The sequence below is a fragment of the Antechinus flavipes genome, chromosome 4 (genome assembly GCF_016432865.1).
Source record: "Antechinus flavipes isolate AdamAnt ecotype Samford, QLD, Australia chromosome 4, AdamAnt_v2, whole genome shotgun sequence".
NCBI classification, from domain to species: Eukaryota; Metazoa; Chordata; class Mammalia; order Dasyuromorphia; family Dasyuridae; genus Antechinus; species Antechinus flavipes.
The window spans coordinates 24,379,914-24,404,860 of record NC_067401.1 but is presented as its reverse complement, the minus strand read 5'-3'; the positions used below and the strand labels follow the sequence as shown (position 1 = coordinate 24,404,860).

General features: G+C 34.6%; 1 protein-coding gene across 1 annotated transcript in view; it reads right to left on the bottom strand.

Moving 5' to 3' along the window:
* The window catches only part of NCOR1 (nuclear receptor corepressor 1), a 174,184-nt gene that overhangs the window by 96,729 nt on the left and 52,508 nt on the right, over positions 1-24,947 (bottom strand). Inside the window, 7 exon segments of the mRNA XM_051992080.1 lie at positions 2,027-2,117; positions 3,094-3,266; positions 5,087-5,153; positions 7,836-7,888; positions 9,299-9,355; positions 15,986-16,099; positions 22,359-22,541. Coding sequence (XP_051848040.1) covers positions 2,027-2,117; positions 3,094-3,266; positions 5,087-5,153; positions 7,836-7,888; positions 9,299-9,355; positions 15,986-16,099; positions 22,359-22,541 — 738 coding nt within the window.

Genomic DNA, 24,947 nt, shown 5'->3' with positions numbered 1-24,947 from the left:
GGCAGCATGGAGGAGCTGGAAGGAATCTTAACATTCATCTACTTCAATTTCCTCATTCTGAAGATAAAATGAAGCTTCAGAGGGTTAAGTGACTTCACCAAGATCACACATAGAAAACTTTTCTGAAAGAAGTTCTGAGGGGAAGAGGGAGAAGAGCTCTGAATTATTATTATATTATCTGAATTATTATTCAGATAATAAACTAAACCAGACAAATAAGACTGCAAACCTTAGGATGCTTCATTTTAGTTTAATTTAAACATACTGAGGTGGGTATAACGAAGGCCTTGCTGCTCCTTCTGCAGAATATAAACTGTGGCTTTAGAAAGGTTAAGTGATTTGCCAAGGATTCCACAGAGGGCCAGTAGCAGGGGTAAGGTTGAAGCCAAATCTCTGTGTCCTGACTCAGGGTTTGGTCATTATGCCCAAGTTTAAACTAGCATCAAGTAAAAATTTGTCCAATCCCTTCAAATTACTTCTAAGTCTTTGTTTACAGTCATGTAGTCAGAAGGTTATATATTCACAGTAAGAGCTGATTTAATTTAGTAGTTTACCATACTTAAACAATTTTTCAAGGTTTTTCATTTGATTCCCCATGACACTATAAGGTCATCATAGAGTATGATTATTAAGCCCATTTTACAGATTAGGAAACAGAGGACACTAATGGTCACTAGAGTCAGAATTAAATGCACATTTTCTCACTCAAAATCCACTGCTGTTTTTTTTTCACCTATATCAAAACTACAGGTATGCCCTACATGCATTAGTTCTACAAACAAGAGATCAGTTCCATAGGAATACTTCCTTATGCCTCCATGGTAAATAACATGACAACCTTAAGCAGGATTAGGGATGGGTAGATGAAAGAACACGCAAGAACTGGGAAGCTAGAGTCTTCATGACTTTCAAGCTCTGTGAATTCCTAAATAGGCTCATCCATGAAGCAAACTTAAGTCAAACACAGTACTTCACAAATAGAGATGAAGTTTCCCAGGACAAATGCCATAACAAAGAGAATCTATGTTTTTAAAAAACTTCCCACTGCCAGAGAATGGTCCATGGATAAGTAAAACGTTATCAATTTAAGTACATGGAACCATTTCATATAATCCCATGCTTTGTTTCTTCAAGTATCTGAAAAGACAAATGCAAATGGCAGCCATCCACTGGGGAAAGTCCTACATTGGAAGTTAAGAGCCCAAATCACATGCATAATTCTGCAGTTGTTTCAAAGGCCCTCTAGTTCCAGGCCTTATCTCTCATATGGAGACAAGTTCAGAGGCTCATTTCAGCTCTAAATTATGATTATCAGATTAGAGAAGAATAGACCATCAATACAAGGTCTTATCATTGGTAGATGGAGCAAGTGAAGCAAATGGACAGCTAATGACTTGCCAATCACACAAGCTGATAGAATAGCTAGGATCTGGAAAAGCCAAATCCCACAAGTCCTTCAGAAAAGAGAGCTAAACTCTTGAACATGCTTCTGTCTGATCATAAGACCAAGCCATTCTTGGACTAACCTTACTACTTTACTTATCAAACAATCCAAACACCTAAATCACCATTCTCTCCCCCTCCCCCCCAAAAAAAACCAAATGTCTCCAATCTAAAGATTCAGAAGCAATGAAAATAAAGTGAAAAGGGTTAAAAGAGAAAAATAAGTGAGTAGATGCAGAAAGATTATATTTATAATTCCTCTACAGAGCTTACATCAAATTATATCATATCGCTTATAAATATATTACATTCTTTAAATTAGTCGCTCTTTCTGTGATTACCCTCACCTGACTATTCTTGATTTGTACAAACCACCAACTTTGTTGCTAAATCTGTAAATAAACTTGAGGTCCACCAGCGGGTATAAAGATCTAGTTAATCTTATAAGGATGTGAACAGTGAGGATAGAATCATTCATTCAGACTTGTCCTCTTTTCTGAATAACGTATAAAGTATTATAGTTCTCTAGGGGTTAAGACTGAAAGAGGCCCCATAAAATCTCCAAACCAATCACCAGGCTTACCTCCTGCTCAGAGAGGCCATCAATAATTTCAGAAATCTCATGCTCACTTCGTGCGATGGTGGCAGAAAGACCAGCTCCTCTCTGCCCAACCCTAGACACAAGAAGAAAAGTTCAAGCAGAATGAAAGATCTTTTACATTTTAAAGTATACAATCATTGAATTTACCATACTAATTTCTAGAGGAGGGTAATGTGTTTTGTTTTGTTTTTTAAATATCCTGTTTAAAACACAAAAATGAATGCAAAAAAACTTTAAAATATGACTAAATAAGCAGGCTAGGTAACATGAGGCGATCACCATGTAAATGAGTAACTATTTAAAAGCTGATCCAAACATTTAAAGGCCACATGCTCAACAAGTGCACATATGGGAGAACCTTCTGGAAGAGTATTCTTAGAGTCGGGGTTTTTTTTTTTTGGCTTTTTTTTTTACAGCTGCTGATTTCATCTAAACTTCAGACAGGAGCCTCTGGTCTGTCTTTCAGCCAAGAGTAGCATGGCTAAGGAATATGACAAATGTTTTTTTTTTTTTTTTTAAATACCCTCCAATATAGAAACTTAAGTGGGATGAAAAGGATTTTCATATTTCTGGTTTGCAAAAGATAATAAAAACTAAAGAACTCAAAAATCTTTACCAATAAGCATTTTGTTTTCTAAAAAGAAAAATAAACCAGAGATTATCCAAACAAATGAAAAGAATCTCTTAAGCTGGATAACTTGTTATCAATTAACATTACCATGAACCTTTTTTTAAAGTTATTGTTAGAATGACTATAATGTGGAAATTCAGATGCTCTGCATGGCATTGTCATCCATATTCACAGTCATTCCTAAAGAGGGTTACATGTTCAAAAACTAGAAAGCAATTTTAAAATATTCTCTTCTACTCAGTTTTGCCCCCCAAAAGAAAAATTTATAAAAATGATAAAAGTGGATGACAGCCAACTATTTGATTCTAAATAAATATACTAGAGCTATAATTATTTTCCTTAATTTGATAAAGTGGTACACTGTGTAGTGATAGTCAAATTTTTCATTGGAAAAAATATTATAGACATTCATTACTACCTCTGAAATCTTTCTTGTTGTTCCCGTTGCTTTCGAATTTCTGGAAACTGTTTTTCATAGTATTCTCTGGTTTTACTCTCTTTAGCTTTCCTCCGGGGATTATTCTCTATTCTGTCCACCTTTTTCTCCCATGCCTCCATAAGCTGATCATAACGCTGGCAGATTTTTTGTTCCTATTTAATATGGAAAAAAGAAATTAATTATGGACAAAATATAACTGAAAGGTTTTGAATAACATTACCCTGATGTGTCACAAATATGTGACTTTGTCAAAGGGATTACACTTTAAATAGAATTTGAAAAGGTAGGTCACTCAGTGGTGATGTCGCTATTCTGAAGGGTCAAAGTAAATGATGTTTCATTACCCAACTCAATTAGATAAAAGTACTTAAGAGAATATTATTATTAGAGGGTGTGCGTGTATAGTATTATACTTAGCTTGTCTACACTACAGGTTACACTGGTTGAAAAGGCAGAAGAATATTTAAAATATTCCCAAAAGCAGGCTAGTATCAAGGAATAAGTTTTTTTTTTTTTTTTTTTGTTTTTTTTTTTTGTTTTTTTTTTTTTTGCTGAGGCAATTGGGCTTAAGTGACTTGCCCAGGATCACACAGCTAGGAAGTGTTAAGTGTCTGGGGCCGAATTTGAACTCAGGTCCTCCCGACTTCAGGCCTGGTGCTCTATCTACTGCACACCTATAGCTGCCCCAAAATATCTTTCAAAAGCACAAGACTCTTACCATCACAAACTAGAACTGTGTCAAAAGTTTTTAACAGAGGGTGACAACTTCAAATTCATGCTCAGTTAACAACATTGCAATTTTAAAAAAATTTTAAAGTGTTCATTATTAAATAGTCCTCCAAAAAGAAATTTGATTTAAAAGCTTTCCAAAAGTAAAACACAAAATTTGTGCTCAAATTTCAAAGACAGATAAGCCACAGGAGCAAGTTAAAGTGAGGAAAAAATAATTTGTCAGAATCTGAATGTTAGAAATAAAGGTTCAAAGGCCAATGAAGACAGTATTGTTTAGTGACTTGTCCCAGATGATCAACCAGTGAAACTTACATTAACATTGGGACTCGATAGATTCTAATTTCGTCAAAAGCTCTTTATATAATGTCATTCTTTCTATTAATTTTATTGTCACAATTAGATTAATAATTAATTCTATTAACAACAATAACTATATATTAGAAGAAAAGTTTTGAAATTATTTCATTAGAAAAATTATCGATTTAAAGGTCTGAGGATTAACAGGAAAAAAAAATCTTACAAATGAAGCTCTCTGCTGTCTTCTATTTAGCAACAACTCCTATTCTATGTTTTTCTTAAAACACCACATTCAGGACCTTAACGATAAAGCTACCAATTCATTTTGGTTTAATTTAAAAGACTAACATTTTATTTTGATATTTTAAATAGAAATAGACAAACTATAGTTTGCCTATGAAATGTCATGTGAAGAATACTATAAACTGAAAAATAGAGATTAAAAATTGCAATAAAACTTATATACAAGAAGAATTAGGCTAGTTAAAAATCAAGGCATATATTTTTTTTTGCTATTTTCTAGTTAAGTTCAAATTAAATCAAATTAAAAATATTTCTATCATATGACCAGGTTTTTAATACAGGGACCTTCCTTTAAGCAAAATTATTCAATTTAAAAGTTAGGGAGAGGAAAGCACAGCCCGCCCCATTCAATCTTCATAAATATTTTTAAAACCACTTACCAATAGTCTTATTTTGGCTGGATAAAAAGAACATAAAATATCGAACCAATCTAAGAATGACACACACAAATATGTAAACTACGACCCCACAACGCTGGTGGAAGTTTTTATTACATATAAGTCAACATCCTCATCAGCCCAACTCTGCACACAGTTGTTCCTCCTGGCCATGGTGCGGAGAATAGTGGCTGCCTACGCAAACAAACAAAAAGGTTTGTACAAATCTCAGAGACATTAAGTCAATAAGGAGAAGCCCTCACCCTTTGCTTTCTTGCATGATTTCTTCTTTTAAAAAATAAGATGAGTTTTTTCCTCATCACCTGGTTTCTAGAAGAGAAAATATCATTTGTGAAAGTGAGAAAATAATACAAGTCAATAATTGATATACTCTCTTCATCAAATAGCTTAATGACATGGGAAATCAAGTCAAAATGACTTGAGAATAATTTTCATATAATAAAGTTATCTTAAAATTATTTTTCAAAGCCAGAAAACTGATATTTAACAATTATAACTGCCTAGAAGGTTTCCTCTTCAAGATTGAGGAAACTCATAAAAATATGGTCAATTCTCAATTATTCCTGTTCAATTAAATATAGAAAAATCAAGCTTTCAAACCGAACAAGCTAATACCTATTCCCCTTCATCATGCCATAAGCAGGCCCTTTGTCTGCTCTAAACTAGGAGAGACTGCAAAGGCAGGAGTATCTAAAGACCCCAATCACCCCAGGAAAGGCTCAGCTTTGTAAGCTAAGAGTTTCCCTTTTACACAAGAAGCATGTGTTCCATTAGAGAAAGTTGGTAATAGAGAAATAACAGTCCATTTCCAGCAACTAATTAGAAATAAAGGAAAAGAACTGTGCAGGAGGCCGCTATGAGGAAGCACATTTTCATCATTTTGAAGTTTTGAGATTTCCCCAAAGAAAAGCAAGAAATTTGTGCAAGAACAAAAATAAATCCCAAAACAAAACTGAAATGACCTTTGGATTAATTATGTCACTGTTCCATTGCTATAGCAGGAATATTTGAGATTAGACTGTATAGGAAAAGGAGTCTAGAATCACAAAGAATCATTGTAGTATACTTCACCAATTCTATATAAACTAAAGTACTGGCCATAGAAAAACAATAATTATGTACATCATACTGTATATAAATTCAATTACTGTATGCATAACATACACATATGTATGCAGGTCAAATAATTCACATACATTCAATTTTATCTAACTTTAATCTCTTGAAAAATCAGAAATAAATACACATTCATCACAATTTGTAAGTTCTATTTGAAAAGGTAGTTTACTAAGAACTCAAATATATCTTAAAACTCAAACAGATGAGTACTGAATGTATGAGAGAATACAAATGAAATAGAAGACAGTAACTGTCCCTCAGGAAATTTACAAGAGAGATATATAATGCACAAAATAATTAAAATGAGGTGATTGAAGAAATTATCTAGATTTTTGTTTGCTCCTAATTTTGTAGGTATCACAGATTTATTCCATGTTCCAACTTTACGCTGATGCTAGTCAGTCATTTCAGTAATGTTCGACTCCATTTGAGGTTTTCTTGGCAAAGGTACTGGTTGGTTGGTCATTTCCCTCCCCAGCTCATTTCACAGATAAGGAAACTGAGGCAAGCAGGGTGAAGTGCCTTGCCCAGTTAGTACCTGAGGCCACATTTGAACTCCCAAAGAGTCTTCCTAATTTCAAGCCCAGAGCTCTAGCACTGTGCCAACTAGCTGCCTTTCATATTTTATGTTTAAAATATTTTAAATACTTTTTAAAAAAAATAAATCTTGTTAACCTCTTTCTTCAGTTTAATGCCATGTGTCCCACAAGAGAAGACAGTAAGAATGTATAATTATGTTCGTGATCTTACAAATCTTATATTTATGAGGAGCTTTACCCCAGACCAGAATTCAAGTCAGTAACTGTTATTCATACATAGTCTTACACATTCTTGGCTAAATAATCTTTGCCACCAGTATTTGAGTGAGCTCTTGCTCATGGGTGCAGTGGGGTTTTCTGTTTCACTTGTACTCTCAGCAAGAAATGAGAAAAATTAACAACAACATGCCACGGGCATCAATATTAGTAAACAATATCTTCTTTGTGGCTAGCAAAACATTGAATAAAGTATATGAAAACATTATATTGGAGCTCATCTCATTTTTTTGGTAACTTACTAACAAATAATTTACCAGAAAGCATCTTAAAATCACAAATTAAAAAACAAAATAAAAGAAAACAAAACAAAACAAACAAAAAAAAAAAGAGCAAGATCCCTAATGATCCACACCTCACTGCAATTATTTTACGCAAGTCATTTTCATTTCACTTAAGCTCTGAGCCCCCAAACTGGTATCCATCCAGGTCTCATCCTACAATGAGCAAGGATAAGGACTTTGAGGGAGCGAGCAGTCTCCTCGCGCTTCCAAGGCACGAGGCGCCAGGACATTAAATGGCAGAAGGGTCTACAAATACCGTAGCTGGCAAGAGGCATGGAAGGGATTTCCCTAGAATAGGATTGTGAATAATGATAAAATGATCCGTGGCGCTTCTACTTTGCAATGGCAGATGTGGCTTGGTGGGGGACGGTGTCATCACTAGTCTTAAATGAAAAAGCTTCATTATCTTACTTCATCATGCGCCTTGCAGGTGCTCCACTGAAAAAAAGACAAAACAGGAGGCAAAAAATTCAAGCCTCAAGGTAAGCCATTTCAAGGTTCAGTATCCACTCTCTACTAGCGATTACAAAACCAGCCAGGTTATGTCACAGTCTATGTCACTTTTGATCTTGGGGAACTCAAAGCTGCTTGCCCAACCCCCAAGAAATCAAAGGGAGCTAACACAATGTGAGAGCAAAGGCCTGAGTCTCAAAGGCCTCTAGGATTTTATCTTACAGCAAGCAGTGACCAACAGAGGACAGCCTCACTGACAGAGAGCAGTGCCTTATGGGTGGCCTCTAAATGACAGGATTCCACGACCAAGAAATACTTACGTCTTGATGTTTTCATGGTACACCTTGGTGTCGGACGGCTGGTTGTAAAGTGGCTGTAAAATTTAAAAAAGAAAAAAGAAATCACTTCTGATGTCTATGGAAGATGCGACAGAATATATCCCATGAAGTGTACTCTGAGAAATCTGATATCTGCCCAAATCTGAAACATGCCCAAAGAAAGATAACTCTTTGCCATGTTTTTCCTCTTTTTAGTGAGTATGTTGTTTTGTATTTTTAATCCAGAAATTGGGCTCATGTCTGATGATAAAAATAAAAATTTCATAGGTATTTTAGATTTCAAGTTAAGTTTAGGGTAGCCATTAGCATCATTACTGCATCTTTCCCTCCCTAATAATCCAAAATTACTGTCCTGCCAAACAGGATAGATGAGATGCAGTGGGTTCCTCATATACATAGGACTGCCAACCCTCAGTTTTCTTATTCACAATGAATCAAGAGAGATAGGCTTCCTGGGCAGTGGGCCAGCCCGAAGGCAGCAAGGTTCATGTCCTAACACTGACCCTTCTCGGCTGGTCAAGGTATTTAACTTTCTGGAACCCTAGCAAAAATCCTTAGATCTCAGATTACAGAAAGGTGCCAAACTACATGGGGAGGAGGTTCTAGCACTGATGAGCTAATCAGTCTAGACTGATAAATGAAGGATCCACCAGGTTTGGCTAGAATGCCTTTGCACAGAGGGTAAACTGAAAAAGCACAAGCTGAGAGAGGCCCTGTGAAGATGCAAAGGTTTTTATTCAAGACCACCAACTTCAATAGAAGTTTGGGAAAGCTGACTGTGGAAAGGCTTGGAATCAGAGGAGGAATGTTTTGCAGCCCTAGTAACTCCAAACAACTGACTATTAGGATATGGAACAGTTAACAGAAGTACCCACAATAGGCACGACTAACTCATACTAAGAATAAGTTCTACATTGTTCTGTTTTTCTTTTTAAATTTTGTTATTTAAAAAAAAAAAAGGTTCTCTGGGTAAAAAGGATGTGGATAGTAAAGTTCAAAAATGTATGAAGTTCTGCCTTATAGGAGAAAGGGTAGGGGGAAGGGAGGAAAAAAAAATTTGGAACATAAGGTTTTGCAAGGGTGAATGTTGAAAATTACCTATGCCTATGTTTTGAAAATAAAAGGCTTTAATAATTAAAAATAAAAATAAAAACCCTTGAGGAAGGGGAAAAATTATGTATGAAGTTCTGTTTTCTAGGGGAAAGGGGAAGGGAGGGAAAAAAAATTGGAACATAAGGTTTCACAAGGGTGAATGTTGAAAATTATCTGTGCATATGTTTTGAAAATAAAAGGCTTTAATAACAATAAAAAAAATTAACCCTTGTGGAAGGGGGAAAAATGTATGAAGTTCAAAAGACATCAATTTTTTTAAAAAGAAAAATATGAAAAATAGAATAAGGAACATATAGGAAAACCACATCGGATAAAGGCAAAGGCTCACTCACCAGCTCAACTTTGGGGCCAAGACCTTCAAAAATTTTATGAGCTTCTTCTGCTTTTTTCTATAAGTGATAAAGATATTGTTGTATTGAATAATTATAGTTGAATTACTGAATATAATTAATTATAAATAACAAAATAACCACATATTGAAAAGCATAATTGAAATACCTATCCTGGAAAACCTCATTTCCAAAGATACTGCTCTTGTTTTGTGGAGGGAAAAGACTTCATCTCTCCTTAATTTGTAGCATGTATCTTCCAAGCCCATACAATTAAATAGATCATTTTGTTATTAACATCACGACCTAAAGCATAGACAATTTTAACGCATTTTGCATTGACGTTTTTAAGCGTATCCCTTCTCTGTTATCTCCAAAGAGCCTACCCCCTTCTAACTAATTAAGAAGAGAGAAAAGAGTTCTGTTAAAGGCCTACTTTGGACAGCATATGCATTCTAATACTAAAATCCTTGTCTGCTACAACAAAGAGAGGTGTAATATATGTCTAGCCTGATCATTTTAATTCCTCGATGGTCGATTTCAAGTACTTTCAGCGGTTGCTCTTTTAGTTTACATTATTGGAAGCACTAAGCAAAATGGCTTTCTGGTTTAGTTTACCTGGTTTAATTTATCCTAGACATCCATCCACATAATTCTTCCCCTTTGTCTGAATCTTCATGTCTGTCATTTCTTACAGCACAGTAATATTCCAATACCTTCATATAGCACAATTTGTTTCCCAATTGAATGTCACATTAATTTCAGTTCTTTGTTACTACAAAAAATGCTGTAATAAATATCTTGGCATATATGGGACATTTCTGTCTTTGACCCTGCGCATGTGTATATACACACAGATATATACGGGGCATAGATATAAGCAATGGTATCTCTGGATCAAAGGAGGAAGATGTTTTGGTTACTTTCTTAGAATAATTCCAAACTTTTTTCAGAATGATTAGACCAATTTGCAAATCCACCAACACTATAATATGCCTGTTTTCCCACCAGTCCTCCAATATTGTTTCATGTTTTGTCAAATTTAACAATTTGTTAAGTCTAATTATCTGAGCTGTGTTGACTTGCATTTCTATTTATTATTAGTAATTTAGAATAATCTTTCATGTGTTAAATCACGTATCCACTGGAAAATGGCTCAATTTTAAATATGTTAGTTCTCCTTACATCTTATTTCTCAAACCACTAGGAATATTTAATGCAAAGATTTTTTAAAAACAAGTTTTGCTATTATACTTGTGTTGCTTCTGTCCATAGAAAAGTTTTTCAATTTTATCTTTCAGAATGTCTTATATCTCTTGTTTGCTTAAGAATTTTCACTCTAACTGAAATCATGGAAAATACCTCTATTTACTTTACTCCAATTACTTTAAATGGTGACATTTTATATTTAATTGAAATAAACATTTGAAACTTATTTGTAGTACATGGTGTAGAATGCTGGTTTAAACCTAATACTGAGCCAATCTACTTTCTATTTTTCCCAATACTTCTTGTCAAATAGGGAATCTTTCCCCAAATAGTTTATTTATGTTCTCAGATTTCTTGAGGACAAAGTTAAGAGTTTAGTTGTTTCTGATTCATGCTTATCTAGTCTATTCTTCTGATTTATTTTCTAATTTTTTTTTTGCCCAGTATTGTAGTTTTAGTGAGTCTTGCTTTATGATATAATTTGAGATCTAGAAATACTATTTTTTCACACAACCCTAGAAATTCTAAATTAATTTCTCCCAATGAATTTCTATTATTTTGTCTGCTTCTATAAATTAACATATAAAGTAACTTGTAGATATTATATTCATATAGTATATCTATGATTTAGGTAGTATCACTATTTTTAATATAATGACAAAGTTCAAACTTGGGCACTGAATAGCCTTTCAATTATTTCATTTGTTCATCAATTCTTTAGAATATTTTGTAATTAATTTCTATTTTGTTATTATTTTGAATAATTTCACTTTCTATTATTTTCTCTTTTTAAAAAATTTTCTACATAGAAATACTATTCATTTTTGCAAGTTTAATGTGTGCACTGTTATTTTCCTAAAGGTAAAAGTCTCCATTAATCTCTGCCAATTCTCTTAAACTTTCTAGGTAGACCATCATGTAATCTACAAAAGGAAATAATTTCCCCCTAATCTCTGCCAATTCTCTTAAATTTTCTAGGTAGACGATCATGTAGTCTACAAAAGGAAATAATTTCCCTCTTCCTTCCCAATGTTCATACAATTAATTTCTTTCTTATCTTGTAATTATTGCGACCATTCTAAAACTACATCAACTATTAGCGAGAAAGAGCATTCTTATTTTGCTCTCCATGTTTATTAGGAATAAATAAAGCTTTGAGAATTAACAGCAAAACAACTTTAAAAGGCATGCTAGATATTTTAGAATTTTCTCTAATTAAAATTAATTGACTGTAAACTCATTTTAAAAAGTAAATTTGAAACACATTTCTGGCCCAAATACTGGTTTCATTTCTATATATAATAAAGTTTATTGATTCAGGCTATACTGAAGTCAGATTAAATTAGGGAATAGTCACAAGCATACAGGAGATATTCAATATTGATCAAAAGAGAACGATACTTCTTTCTAATAAGTATTATAACTTTAACATGAAACTAGAATAAAAAGGATTGCGTGGTGAAGATATTTAAATAAAAATTACATTATCAACATAACAAATCAGGAACCTAAATAAATCTCACTTCTATTAGTATTGTTAATAATATGTATTAATGTATGGAAACAAAATAAGTCTTTTAATAGGTAGACTGTCTCCTTTATGATTTCAATTTAGTACACAACAAAAATCAATATTTGAATATCTATTAACAAGATGAGGTTAAGGTGATGTCTTCAATAATATTAACATAAGTCTTTGCCTTTAATAAGTTTGCAATTTAATTTGGAAAAACAAAATATAAACATATGGGGAAAAATCATGAGAAAAATATGAAAAGGGAATATAACATTTTACACTATCTGCTTGGGAAAACACCTTAAAAATAGTGCCCAAATATCAATTCAACCAAGTCCCTGATGAACAAGAAAAGAATCCCATTCATGAGTAATCAAAGGAGGGTGACCCAAAGGACTCCTGGTGAAAAACACTCTTTGGCCTCCAGAGGGAGAACTGAGGGCGTCTGAATACAAACTAGAGCACACTCATTCTCTTTCCTTCTTTCACTTTTTTTTCTGGTCCACATCTTCTTGTACAAAATAATTGCGTATGTTTTATCTACAGCAGAATTAGTCATAATGTAAGGAAGGAAGAAGAGACCTCAAAACTTTTTTTTTAAGGTAAAATTTGATTTTATATGTAGTTGGAGAAAACAAAAATAAACTATTATTTAAAAACAAACAAGCAAAGGAAAGTGACCAGAATGATGAAGGGCTCCAAGAATCACCAGAAGTGACTGATGGAAGACATGGAAAGCCCAGAGAGGAGAAGACCTCAGTTTTTTCTCTTGGGGTAATAATAAGGGAAGAGCAACATGGTAATTCTGTTGGAATGCCTGACCAGGCACCATGTGCAGTGGGCTCAAACTTGTGCTGCTTAACTCCAGAAGGCAGAACAAGGACAAACATAGGTGATGTCTGCTGCCGCAGAAAGTAGTAAGCTCCCCATCGCTACCAGCAAAGGTTGGATGGCCACTTACCAGGTATGTGAGAATGGAAATTCTTATTGAATTTGATGGCCTCTAAAGTCCCTTCCAACTCTGATGAATTTGTATGAACTCAAGTTCAAAACCATTAGCTTAACTGCTAGTAAATATATCAAGTTCCTAACAAATTCAGGCAAAATTAAAGTCTCATTTTCCCATAATGCTTTAAATCATAAGGCAAAAAATTATAATCCATATTTATAGTTCCTACTTGTTCTGAAGTCATTCATTTGCAAAATATTTCCTCCCTCCCCCCTCAAAAAAATAGATAAACAAATAAGAGTATTTGGAGAAATTTCTCTGCTCAGCTCCAATAACTACTTTCCAACATGTATTATTCTGAAACTTGAGAACCAATGAATTATTTCTGGAGTCCACAGCTGTGTGAAGTAATTGCAGGTCATGAGACTGTTTTCAATATTACCCTGCTAAAATGGTATGTTTGGCAACCAAAAGAATTCTAGTCTGAACTTTAAATCTAACTCAAGTAGAATTTTCTTCCAGAATAGCTTAAGTCTATAATGTCCAGCTTTGGTTTTCCAATCATCCTCCTGAATATTTCTCACATAAATCCTTATGAACACATCATCGTATGAGGAACTCAAGTTACATGTACTTAAAGTCCATAAAATGCAGGGTGGAGGAAATCAAGAATATTTCTATTATCTGTCTCACCAAAGGCTGGTGTAAAAATAAAATGAAATGTGTTTTATAAACTTTAAGATTCTTTCCTTTCTCTCTGTACTTAATTCATCTATCTTGTATCTTGGTTTTCATTTTATCTTTGTAACCTCAGTGTGTTATACAGAGTAAAGGGCTTAATAAGTATTTCTTGAATTCAGTTAAATGTCTAATCCTGTCCTATTGGTAGGACAGGACAGTGACTTAGTACTTAGTACTTAGACAGGACAATGATTTAGTAGATACTTAATAAAGGGTTTTTTTAAAAGTAAATAACCAATAAAGTGCTAAGTCAGCATTATAAGCCATTAGCAGAAAAACTAATAATTTAATAAGTCTGACAAACCCAATCTGTAATCAAATTGGAAGACATAAAAAGAATGAGGAAGAAAATATTTTATTTCTTGACTTTACCCCTAAAATTCTTCTCTTTTGGTGCCCCACTATTTAGAATTGATCAATAGAGATTTTTAAAGCTACTGAGAGTGGATCCACAGGGCAAATAGTAATCAAAAAGTATGCTATGTATGAAATATATAATTTTGTACTAATTACTAATGAGGAAGTTAACGTCTTCACTATCAGAGGCCCTAATATTACAAATTTTACATTACATCTTTTAGGATTTTAAAGAATAGCTAGACTAATAATGTTACAGCCTAAGAGAATGAATAGTCAGGTGAATTTTTTTTCTGCTGGGCATAGGAATCAGAATGACAAGAAATACTTCTCTAGCTATCAAAAAGACATACAGCTATGACTAAAATTAAATTTAAACAAAATTTTCCACCAAATCTTTTTTTCTGAAAGAATTTCACTAACACTTGATTCATGTCTGTTATATTCATGTTTCATTCACACTTACATAGATAATGAGTCAATGACATTTGGCACAAAATAAATTAAAAAGAAAAATGATAGCCTGTCATGATACCAATTCCCTAATATACACAAAGTAATAATAAACTTAATATTTATCTCTTAAGCAAACTATTTTTTTTAAAGTTAGGTTTTGGGGAGGGGGGAAATTAACTATGAATCTAGTTTATGAACCTACAAAGAAGCTTTGTACATATAAGCATTCTCATCAGTTTTCCATTTACAAATATCATATTAATTTACAGCAGACACTTATCGAAGGAAATACTATCAAAGGGGAAAATCACATACCTCTCATCTTGAATTGGACCTGATTTATTCCACCATAGCATTTGTTCTGAATCAAGCCTAATTCCTCTTGGCCTCTAAGCTGGTTTATTAGACATGACCCTTAGCTTTTTTATATAATGAGCAATTATTTTGATGGCTGCACTTTTCATAACAGCAAGTCAATTGAATAATCACAGCTTTTATAGAATACCTTATGATAGCTTCAAGCTAACAATTTCTTTTCATTTATCATTTAAAACATTATAAACTATTGGCTAAGACAGACAGTATTTAAGGAAATAGTTAATTTTAAAGCATGGATCTGATTAAAATTATAAATTTTACATATAGGAATTCAAACAAAGCCACAAATCTTGTTACATAACTTCTGTAAGTGTTAAAAAGCTGACTAACATAGAGAAAAGGTCAAAGATTTATAAATTCACATGTATTACAATTGTGTATATACAAATGACTACCATTATCTACATCAATTTTTTTTAAAATCACAAATAATCTTTTGTTACAATAGCTTGAACAAAAATGGGAGGGTGAGGGGATCACATACTAACACTATTGTAACTGTAGTCCATTTCAAACCAATTGAAATTTTTAGTTCAAAAGAAAACAAGAGATAAGGAAGTTATTTCATGAAGCAATGAAAGCTGAAATTGGTTTGAAAGATCCATACTCTTTGTGAATCCCAAGCATAAGTTTTAAAGTGTATAATAATAAAGTCCAAAGACAATTTCCACCTGTGATACTAGTTTATTAGCAATGAATGTTATACATGTTCCCTAAGAGTTTAAATAATGAGAGAATTCTCTGTGACTTGGGGCAGTAGAGAATGTACACTGCTACTATGAGAATCTAATTAGATGATTTCCCCCAAGCCAACCAGATAAATTTCTTGAAACAAACTGTACTTAAGAATCAGGGCTGCTTCCTTCCAAAAGGTGCCTATCAAAGAGCTTTCAATCTAATCTGATGAAAAGGGGGAAAAAAATCATCTTCAAGTCCTGAAAGTTTATGAATCCTAAAAGATTTACAAAAATTGATCATTTTAAATACTCACTGCAACTTACACTCAAAACCAAGAATGGAATGCGTTTTAATATAACGCTGAAGACTACATTCAACAAGCACCTCTCGGCAAACATCGGCTTACCCGATTTTCATCATAAATAATTTGGACAATACTGCGATGTTTCTGCTCCACAGGAGGAGGGGACACAGGCTTCTCTGGCTCTGGAGGTTTAGCAGCTTCTTCTTCAAGTTGTTGCTAAGAAACAGAAAGAAAAAAAAAATCAAACATCTGCAACATGTTACTCCAACTAATAATTAGTCACTAGAGATAAAGCAGGCCACTGAGCAACAGTTGGCTATTTCTGTCATATAATCATTTTTTAAAAATTAAATGAACACAATTACAATAAGAACCATTATTTTTGATTAATAAAAAAAACTGAAAAAGACAATGATGGGAAACAATGAGCACAGAAGGTACTTTTATATTTTTATTCAAGTAAAAATTACCTTAAAATTTTTTAAAAAGGAAACAAAAAAGGAAATCAAAAAGATTGGTTATTTCTTCATAAAACTAGGTCATAAATACTCCCCCAAATGGTTTTAAACAAATGTTTAAAAGTACAAAAAAGCAAATCAAAAGCATAATTCATGATAAAGACAAAAAAATTTTTTAAGTAATATAACACAGCATAATAATGGATAAATTTTAAAAGACATATTATGTTATAATCATATATTCTATATGTACTTCAATTACCATAAAAATGATAACCATTAAATAGGCAGGATAAATAGCACAAAATAGTAAAATATTTTTTAAAACATCAAAACTAGAGGAGGCCGCAAGATTAAGATTCCAGAACATAAACCTCTAATATGTATGGATCTGTGACGCAAGGGTTTTTAAATATTTTCTCAAAAATTTGGAATATAAGAATGAATGATGAATGTTGAAAACTATCTTTGCATGTATTTGGAAAAATTAAAAAACTATTTTAATTCTATGTGCTCAACTCAACCTTGTGATCAACGGCTCCATTAAGTAAGCAGAATCATTTTGTTCCATTGTAAAATAAGACAGATAGCTACTTTCTCAAACTTTGGAATATACCTATTTATACTCCCTTTCCAGTTTCCTCTATATCTGATCTTGAGCCAATTCATGGAATCAGCCTATCCGTACATGTGACATCCCTCCAATCATAGCCTCTATAAAATTCTCCCAATCACACACATTCTTGTGCCAAATTTTATTCAATCCTCCCAGGAAGATTTCATGGAGTAGAACTGCTCCACTAATTATTATCAGTAAATATTTTCTTTCTCATCTTTCCCTATTACATTATAATGAATTTTTACATACGCCTGTACAAAAAGTTTTTGATTTCCCTATGTTTTTATATGTCACCAGAAGTTCTTAGTCTTTCTTTCTGAACACTCTTTAATTCCTGTCACCCTTGCAAAGTATCTTGTTTTTTTTTTTCATCTTCAGGGTTTGACAGAATGCTAGGTGAAGAGTAGAAGCTCAATAAATGCAGATGAATGGTGAAGAAAAATTGGAGCTGTTTCAAAAAAGGCAATAAAACTGAATCAGCACCCATCATATTGAAATACCATACCATATAGAAATGGGGAAAAGTAAAGAGTTAAAGTTATTTCATCTATATCACAAAGCCTAATTATATGTAAAATTAATAAAGAGGAAAAGTAATGGAATATTTTTACAAGTTAGAAATTAAAATAATTAGCAATTAAAAGAGATAGATTACAATTGTGACAAACAAATACAGAAAGTCATTAGTCATCACTAAGACACACTTCTGAACATGTCTTACTAAATTTTACTTAAAAGGAAATAATACATCAAGATATTTATAGAAATCCAAGAGTTGACCAAGTCACTTGAAAATAGTGAGGCTATGCAGATACTTCTGGAAAGTATCTTCTCAGAAACAACCAAAAATAGATCCTTCTAAATGATATTTCCTCCAGTACCATCCCATGGACCATGGAAAACAAGGACTAATTATTATTAAGAGTGTGACCTTTAGGAAGTCACATAACATTAGCCTTAAGAGTTAGAGTGGACTACTTCTTAGGGCCCTTCCAATTGTGGAATCACACAATCCCAAGACTTATCTACACTAAAACAAAACAAAAAAATTAGCATCCCCTCAAGCTCTCTTCCCTTCCTCAGCTAACTGCCCAGAACAACAATCTGATCATTGTCCTCACTAGCCCCTCAAACTTTTACTAGAATCTAGTTTGTGATTTTATGAAACTGCTCTACGAAGTGACCGATGGCATCTTTAATTCTCAAATCTCTTGTTTCTGTTCAGTCCTAATCTTCCCCCATCTCTTCAAGGACCGCCTCTCCTCATCTCTTCCTGGACCATTTTCCCATCCATGTCCATGCATCGGTGTTGGGTATACCCCAAGACTCCCCCTCATCTATACACATCCCTCCCAGGGGCTCTCCAGGGGAAGACAATTACGAGTGAGTAGTTCCAGGCAAGGCATCCAGCCACATCCCCCTCACTGCTTCTCTCCTTTTTCCTTCCACCCTGGACCTAACTCAGGGACTGGAATCCTCTCTGTTCTCACCTCTGCCTCTCTGAATCCCAAGTTCCTTCAAGACTTAACTTGAAAACCAGTTGCTAAGAGAAGTTTTGCTGAGGTCCTCGGATACAAATGCCTCTATCCCCAAACTATCTTGGATTCATTTTACATGTGATCTGTATTATCTATTTATATACTATGTGTCCCCAACTCCAATGTAAACGTCTTGAGAACAGGAACTAGTCTTTCTAGTCATACGCCTTATCCCATTGCCTGGCACTTCTTAGGTATTCATAATAAATGCTTACTGACTGAATTATCCACCTGTCATGGTCCAAGTCATCATTTCAAGTTCAGAAAATTCCTGGAAAGACAGAATAGTTCTTGCAGCAATTCTGAGGGGACTGGGATTGTGTTTTGTTCAATCAAACCAGATCCTAGTCCCTTCAAGATAAGTGTTTCTAATCTAATCTACTACATCCCAAATGACGATTCTTTCCTAGACTTTACTAACTTCACTGAACATTCAGCATTCATGCCCCCTGATTTTACCTTTTCTTATTAAATCTAAAGACCAAAAAATCAGATTCGTACTTAAAAGGGATTTTAGACATCATCTAGTCCAACAACTTTATTTTATTGATGAGGAAAATGAGCCTTGGACTGGTTAATTGACTTGCCTGAGTTTATATATTAAGATGAAAAGAATTAAATCATTACCATATGCCATGCACTATGCTAAAGTCCTGGATATTCAAAAAAGAGACAGTCTGTTCACAAGGAGCTAACTAATCTACTGGGAAGAGATTGCACAGATGGGTGACTAGTGAATGAGGAAGTTTTCTGGATTGGAGAATCACAAAGACAATGAGTTGATCCACAGTATAATCAATAAACACTCCTTTTCAGAAGTAAAGGTATTATTTATATGATCACCATGCCCACAACAAGAGGTGGAGGAGAAGAAGAGATATACAGAGTAGTAGTCAAGATAGCAAGATGGCTCAAATGGAAAACTGGGAAGACTGGGAAGTCTCCTCTGCAACATGGTCACCCATCAAGGGCAATAGGACCCCACCAAGGAAGTGCAAAAGATTCAAAAAATGAGTGAAAAGGTTTGACAGAAACTTGGGACCTAGATTCTGGTAATTCAATGAATAGAAATGATAGTCTGAGAGGGAAGAAGCAGCATTGCAGAGGCAGGCAAATGGCAAGCTGGATTGAGTAAATGGTTAGAGGGGAAGTAAGGGAGCATGGTCTCCAATATGAGCCAGTGAGATACAGCAGAATAGGGACTATCATTGAGAAAACATAGAATTAGAAAACAGGGTGAGCTAGCCACAGGGCATAAGTGAGAGACAACTCAAGGACTCTGCTGGCACCCTCAAAATGTCAAGCAACCTAAAGGGCAGGTTCTGGTACATTGAGCCGAACCAAGCTGTAATATTTATTAAAGGACATAATATAAAATAATAACTGACATACATCTTATGGAGAAAATGGAGAGATATCAACCAGATAAGACAGAGCTTTAGAACTGGAAGAGTGATTGGACTTTTAAGAGGGGTTACTAATGTTTCGATACAATGGGGCAGTAGGTTTCTGGTAGAGAACCTGGTGATGACTGGTGGTAATGGATGATAACCCAACAAAAGTTTTATTCTTTTAACATTTTTATCAATAAATAAAGGTATAGATAGCATGCTCATCAAATTTCCAAATGACAAAAATTTACAAAGCATTATCATATCTCTATAAAATCCCAGCCACTTGGCAAGTTAACCAGATGGCATTGTAGGCCACAAGGCAATGGAAGCATGTTAACTGTATTCTGATCAAGGAGACTTCCCATAAGAACCAGAAGCCTACTTCTCCTAAAAAACAGATTTCTTTAGACTTGTCCCTGGGATGGGGCAGAGCACGGAGGAACAGAGAGAGAACTGGCAGGCCTGGGCCAGCCTCCAACAAGCCCTGACAGCGTGACCTTTGGCAAACCCTAAGTCCTTCAGTGCCCCCAGCAGTGCCCTAAAGCTACAGAGGCAGGATAGGCCTGCACTGAAGGAAAGATTCCTCCCTCTCAGCAGCAGATTAGACCAGCAAAATCAAAGCTCTGAGGCCCCAAAGCATACCACTGAACACTGTATCTAATTTTTTTTATTTATTGGGTTTCCAACTATTTTATTTCACCCTTAATTTTTAAATTTAAAAACATAATTCATTCCTTATTCATTTCTTTATTTCTTTCTTCCTTTTACCTTGTTACACCATGCACTGTCCTATGAAGGCTGTTCTATATAACAATAAATAATCTTTCTACCCAGAATATGGATAAATTTACTTTTAAATATCAACAACTAGCTCCCTTGGGTAGCCTTCTCCTACCATTCCTGTGGGGTGCCCTCCCATTGACACAGGCTAGCCAAAGGTGATGGAAGCCGAGCCGGGAGGCCTGGAAGGTCCCTTTGAGCTCTGGAGGTGCAGTCCTTCCTCAAGCTTTGTGCATGTTACACTCTCCTAAGCCTCTGGATGGGCTCTATGTCTTTCAAGGACTTTACAACACATCTACAATTACACTCAGGTTTTCACTCTAAGCTTTCCTAGTAGAATTCTTCTAAAAAGGTTCCCCTAAACAACCAGTGGCATTTACACCCGAAATGATCTGTGAGCTCGAGAAAAAAGCTGACTCTGCTCCATAACATTCAGCAAAAGCCTGACAAGAGAAAATTGGCCACCATGAAGGCCAGAGAGTTTGCCACCCAAAACACACAGGAATGGGGCCTCTGGATTCAATAAGACAAAGAGTTGCCTACTGCTTCACTATTTTTTTCTTGTTGATAAAGCTTCCTATTCCTTCTTATCTGACATTTCCTTGAAATCTCATAAAGCTGGTCTACTAATCAATTAGCTCTAAAAGGATTAGATAGAAACTATTTTTAATTAAAAGCTTACCAACTTTTCAAATACATTTAAATGAAATATTATGAAATATAAAAGGTTTTTCCATTAATGCATTAATAAAACTACTCTATGTTTCTATTAATGGAACTGGCTAGTCAATTACATAAATCGGAAATAGCATTGGAAACTAGTTCATCAACACTATCACTCAGAAGAACCTAGTTTTAAAAACACCTTGTCAATGATTTAAACCATTTTACTTGTAAAATAGGCCAGGTCACTTGTCTATATCCCAAAATAACCATGCCCACACCTGCCTAGTAATATAATTAATACCATGTAATTGGCACTCACATTCAATTCAACACAGGGTAGTAAAGAGAGAGATGGACTTGGAATCAGGGAAGCCTCTATTTAAATCTTGTTTCTGAAATACCCCACATTGCTCTAGGGCAGTGATGTCATTTCTCAGGACCTTCTAAAAGTGCAGAGGGAATTGAAGGTATAAACATGTTTCACCCAGATAGTCCCACACCAGTGAGGTTATGGGTCCAAGCAGACCCCACCTCTGTTCAGATCTAGATCTTCATTACCAAAGGCCCATGAGTTAATAAGACAAGTAAGCCAACTCCTATGCTCAGAGAGCTCCAAATTTTACTGGGTACAGGCAGAGCATGCAGGTAAAAGGTCAAGGGCAACTCTTGGGGGAATCAGAACTGGGCTTTGGAACAATACAGAATCTCAAAGGAAACGGCAGAGAAATTTTTGCACAGAAGAAGCAACATTAAAAAAAAACAAAACAGAGGAATGCAAGCATTCTGCTCAGGAAGGATCAATAATTCCTTTCAGCTGAAGATGTTTTTGTCTAGAAGATGAGTAGAGCTGGAGACTTCAAGGCCAGGTGAAGAGGGCAAGAAGCCACCAAAAGTTTCTGATGACCCCAGTGTAACCGGCTGTGTTCTAGCACCCATATGTCAGAGAAGGAAATATAGGAAGAAAGTGGGGTGGCAGTGATGACAATACGAGCAATGTGAAAGGCTACAAAACGTACTTACCTGCTTCTTTTTCAGTTTGAGAATCTGCTGCTCTACCTTTGCAATTTCTCGATCCACCCGGTCCATGCTCTGTATTAACTCTTCCTTAGAAAGTTTGGAAGGAGAAGCATTCTGGTCATCTCCACAGGGCTGGCCAGAAACAGGCGAAGATGGGGCTTCATGTTTGCTTCCAAAAGCTGGCTCCTTGAGAAGAAAATCAATGGCCCAATTATGAAAACAAGTTTTTCTCAAATAAACCCAACCAAAATTTGAAAAAAGAGACCACAAATTGTCATGTTATGGACATCATGCTATCGTAGGCAACAAAGACTTACCTGAATTAATGGTTCAAGAGATAAACGATCTTAAGAGATGATCTATGCCAACCTACTCATTTTTTAAATAACAACTTAAATGTCAAGTAAATCTGTTATTACAGCAACTTTTCTTAGAACATCAATATACTCTGGGATAATTCTTTTTTAAAACTTTTGTATTGATATCTTGTTTTTACATCACCTTTATTTTCCAATATAGTCCTTCATCTCCCTTTCCCAAAGTCAATCCTCTTAACAATAAATAGAAAAGGTAAAAAACAATTCAGGAGAATTAATGAGCCCATTAAGTCATAACCCACAATCTTCTACCTCTACAGCCTCTCTCCATTTGGGATTGATATTTTGCTTTCAATTTCTGCTGTTATGTTTTCTAATTATATTACTGTTGTCATTGTTTACATTGTTTTTCTGGTTCTGCTTCCTTAAGTTCATATAAATCTAGTCATGCTTCTCTATATTCTTTATATGCATCATGTTTTTACAATACAAGAATATTTTACTACTTCCGTGTACCAAAATTTGTTTAGCCATTTCTTTAATCAAGGACTTTGTTACTACAGAAAGTGTTGCTATAAATATTTTTGAGCATCAATGGACCTTCCCTTCACAGCATAATTTCAAATTCGCTTTTGAGAATTGTTGGATTATTCATAGCTCCATCAATAAGGTATTAGTATCTGCATTTTCACTGGCACTCCCTCAACATTTATTCTCATTTTGTGTCACTTTTTCCAATTTTCAAAATGTGAGGGGGAAACCTGAGTTGTTATAATTTGCATTTGTCCTAAAACATTAAATATTTTAGGCAATCTTGAATATGCTTTTTTTATAGCTTTTGAGATCTATTTTTTTCATATTCTTTGACCACTTACCAACTGGAGAAAGGCTTTCAGTCTTCTATTTTTGTGTCAGTTCCTTATATATCTTGGATGTTAGCCCCTTTTCTTATTCAAAGATTGTTTCCTCCAACTAACCACTTCCTTTCTTACCCCCATTACACTAATTTTGTTCATGTAAGATTTCAATTTGATGTTATCTAAACTACCTATTTTATCTTTCATTTTTCATGATTACTTCTATCCCTTGTTTGGTTAGGAATTTTCCTCTAATTCAAAACTATAAAATGTATTTGATCTAATTCTCTAGTTATCAAAATTTTGGGGGGCAGCATTTAAAAATATATATATTAAAGATACATGTCTATTTTGAACTTAAGTGTGGCATGTGGTCTAAGATGTTAATCTAAACCTGAATTCTGCCTAACTCCTGTATAGAATCTTCTCAAACAGGGAGTTATTATCAATACTTTTTTTTTTTTTAAACATAAAGTCACACATCTCATCCATCACTTTGAGAATCAAAGAGATAAATATTGGTAAACAGAGAAGGAGCAAAGTGAGCATGTATCATGAGGGCAGCTCTGATTTTGGAGATTTAAGGAAGAAGACATCTTTTTCCCCACTTCTTTCAATTTCAGTAAGTCTGACAGCACAGGTAAAAGTGTGTCCAAAGTGAGATACAGCAATCAGAGAATGTGAATGCCAGTGTTTAACTCCTCTTCCTTCTGGGGCTTACATTAAGCATCCTAATGCTTCTTTGCTCTTCCTCAGGCTGCCCTGCTGACTGTCTACCACGTCACAAATACTCCTCACCTTTGAAGCTCCATCAACCCTTGGATTATTTCTCATTCTGGAAGTACTCAACCCTCTAATTGGCTGGTCCCTTGCAGAAGTTTCTCAGTCCCGAGCCTTAACCCTGAAGATTTTATAATTTTGCCCATTCCACCAATTAAGAGAAAACAATGGCAATATGGCCATGGGTGGCTGCTGACATTTAATCTGTCCCAAATCATAGTGCAGAAATGTAAGCAGATACAGCAAATAAGTTACATTATGAGGACAGACTTCTACTATTAGACTAGTGTAATATAAATCCCAAAAAAATGCATAGAATGTCTCACTTTGTTCAACAGAGACTACACTAAAACATTTCACACACCTCCACTGTGGTAAATCAAATGTTTTCCCATTGGTTGGATAATAATTAAATAATGCTTTAAGATCTGAAAAGCATTTTACACAGGGTATCTCATTAAGCAGGCACTATTATTAACTCCATTTTAGAAGAAAGTAGAGACTAAGAGTGGAATGACTAGCCTGGGGTCACATGGGAAGGAAGGGTACAAGGGATGATCTAACTCCTATCTTCTTGCACCGAGTCTAGTGCTCTTCCTGCCATGTTACCTAGCTGCTTGGATTATCAGTATTTGAAA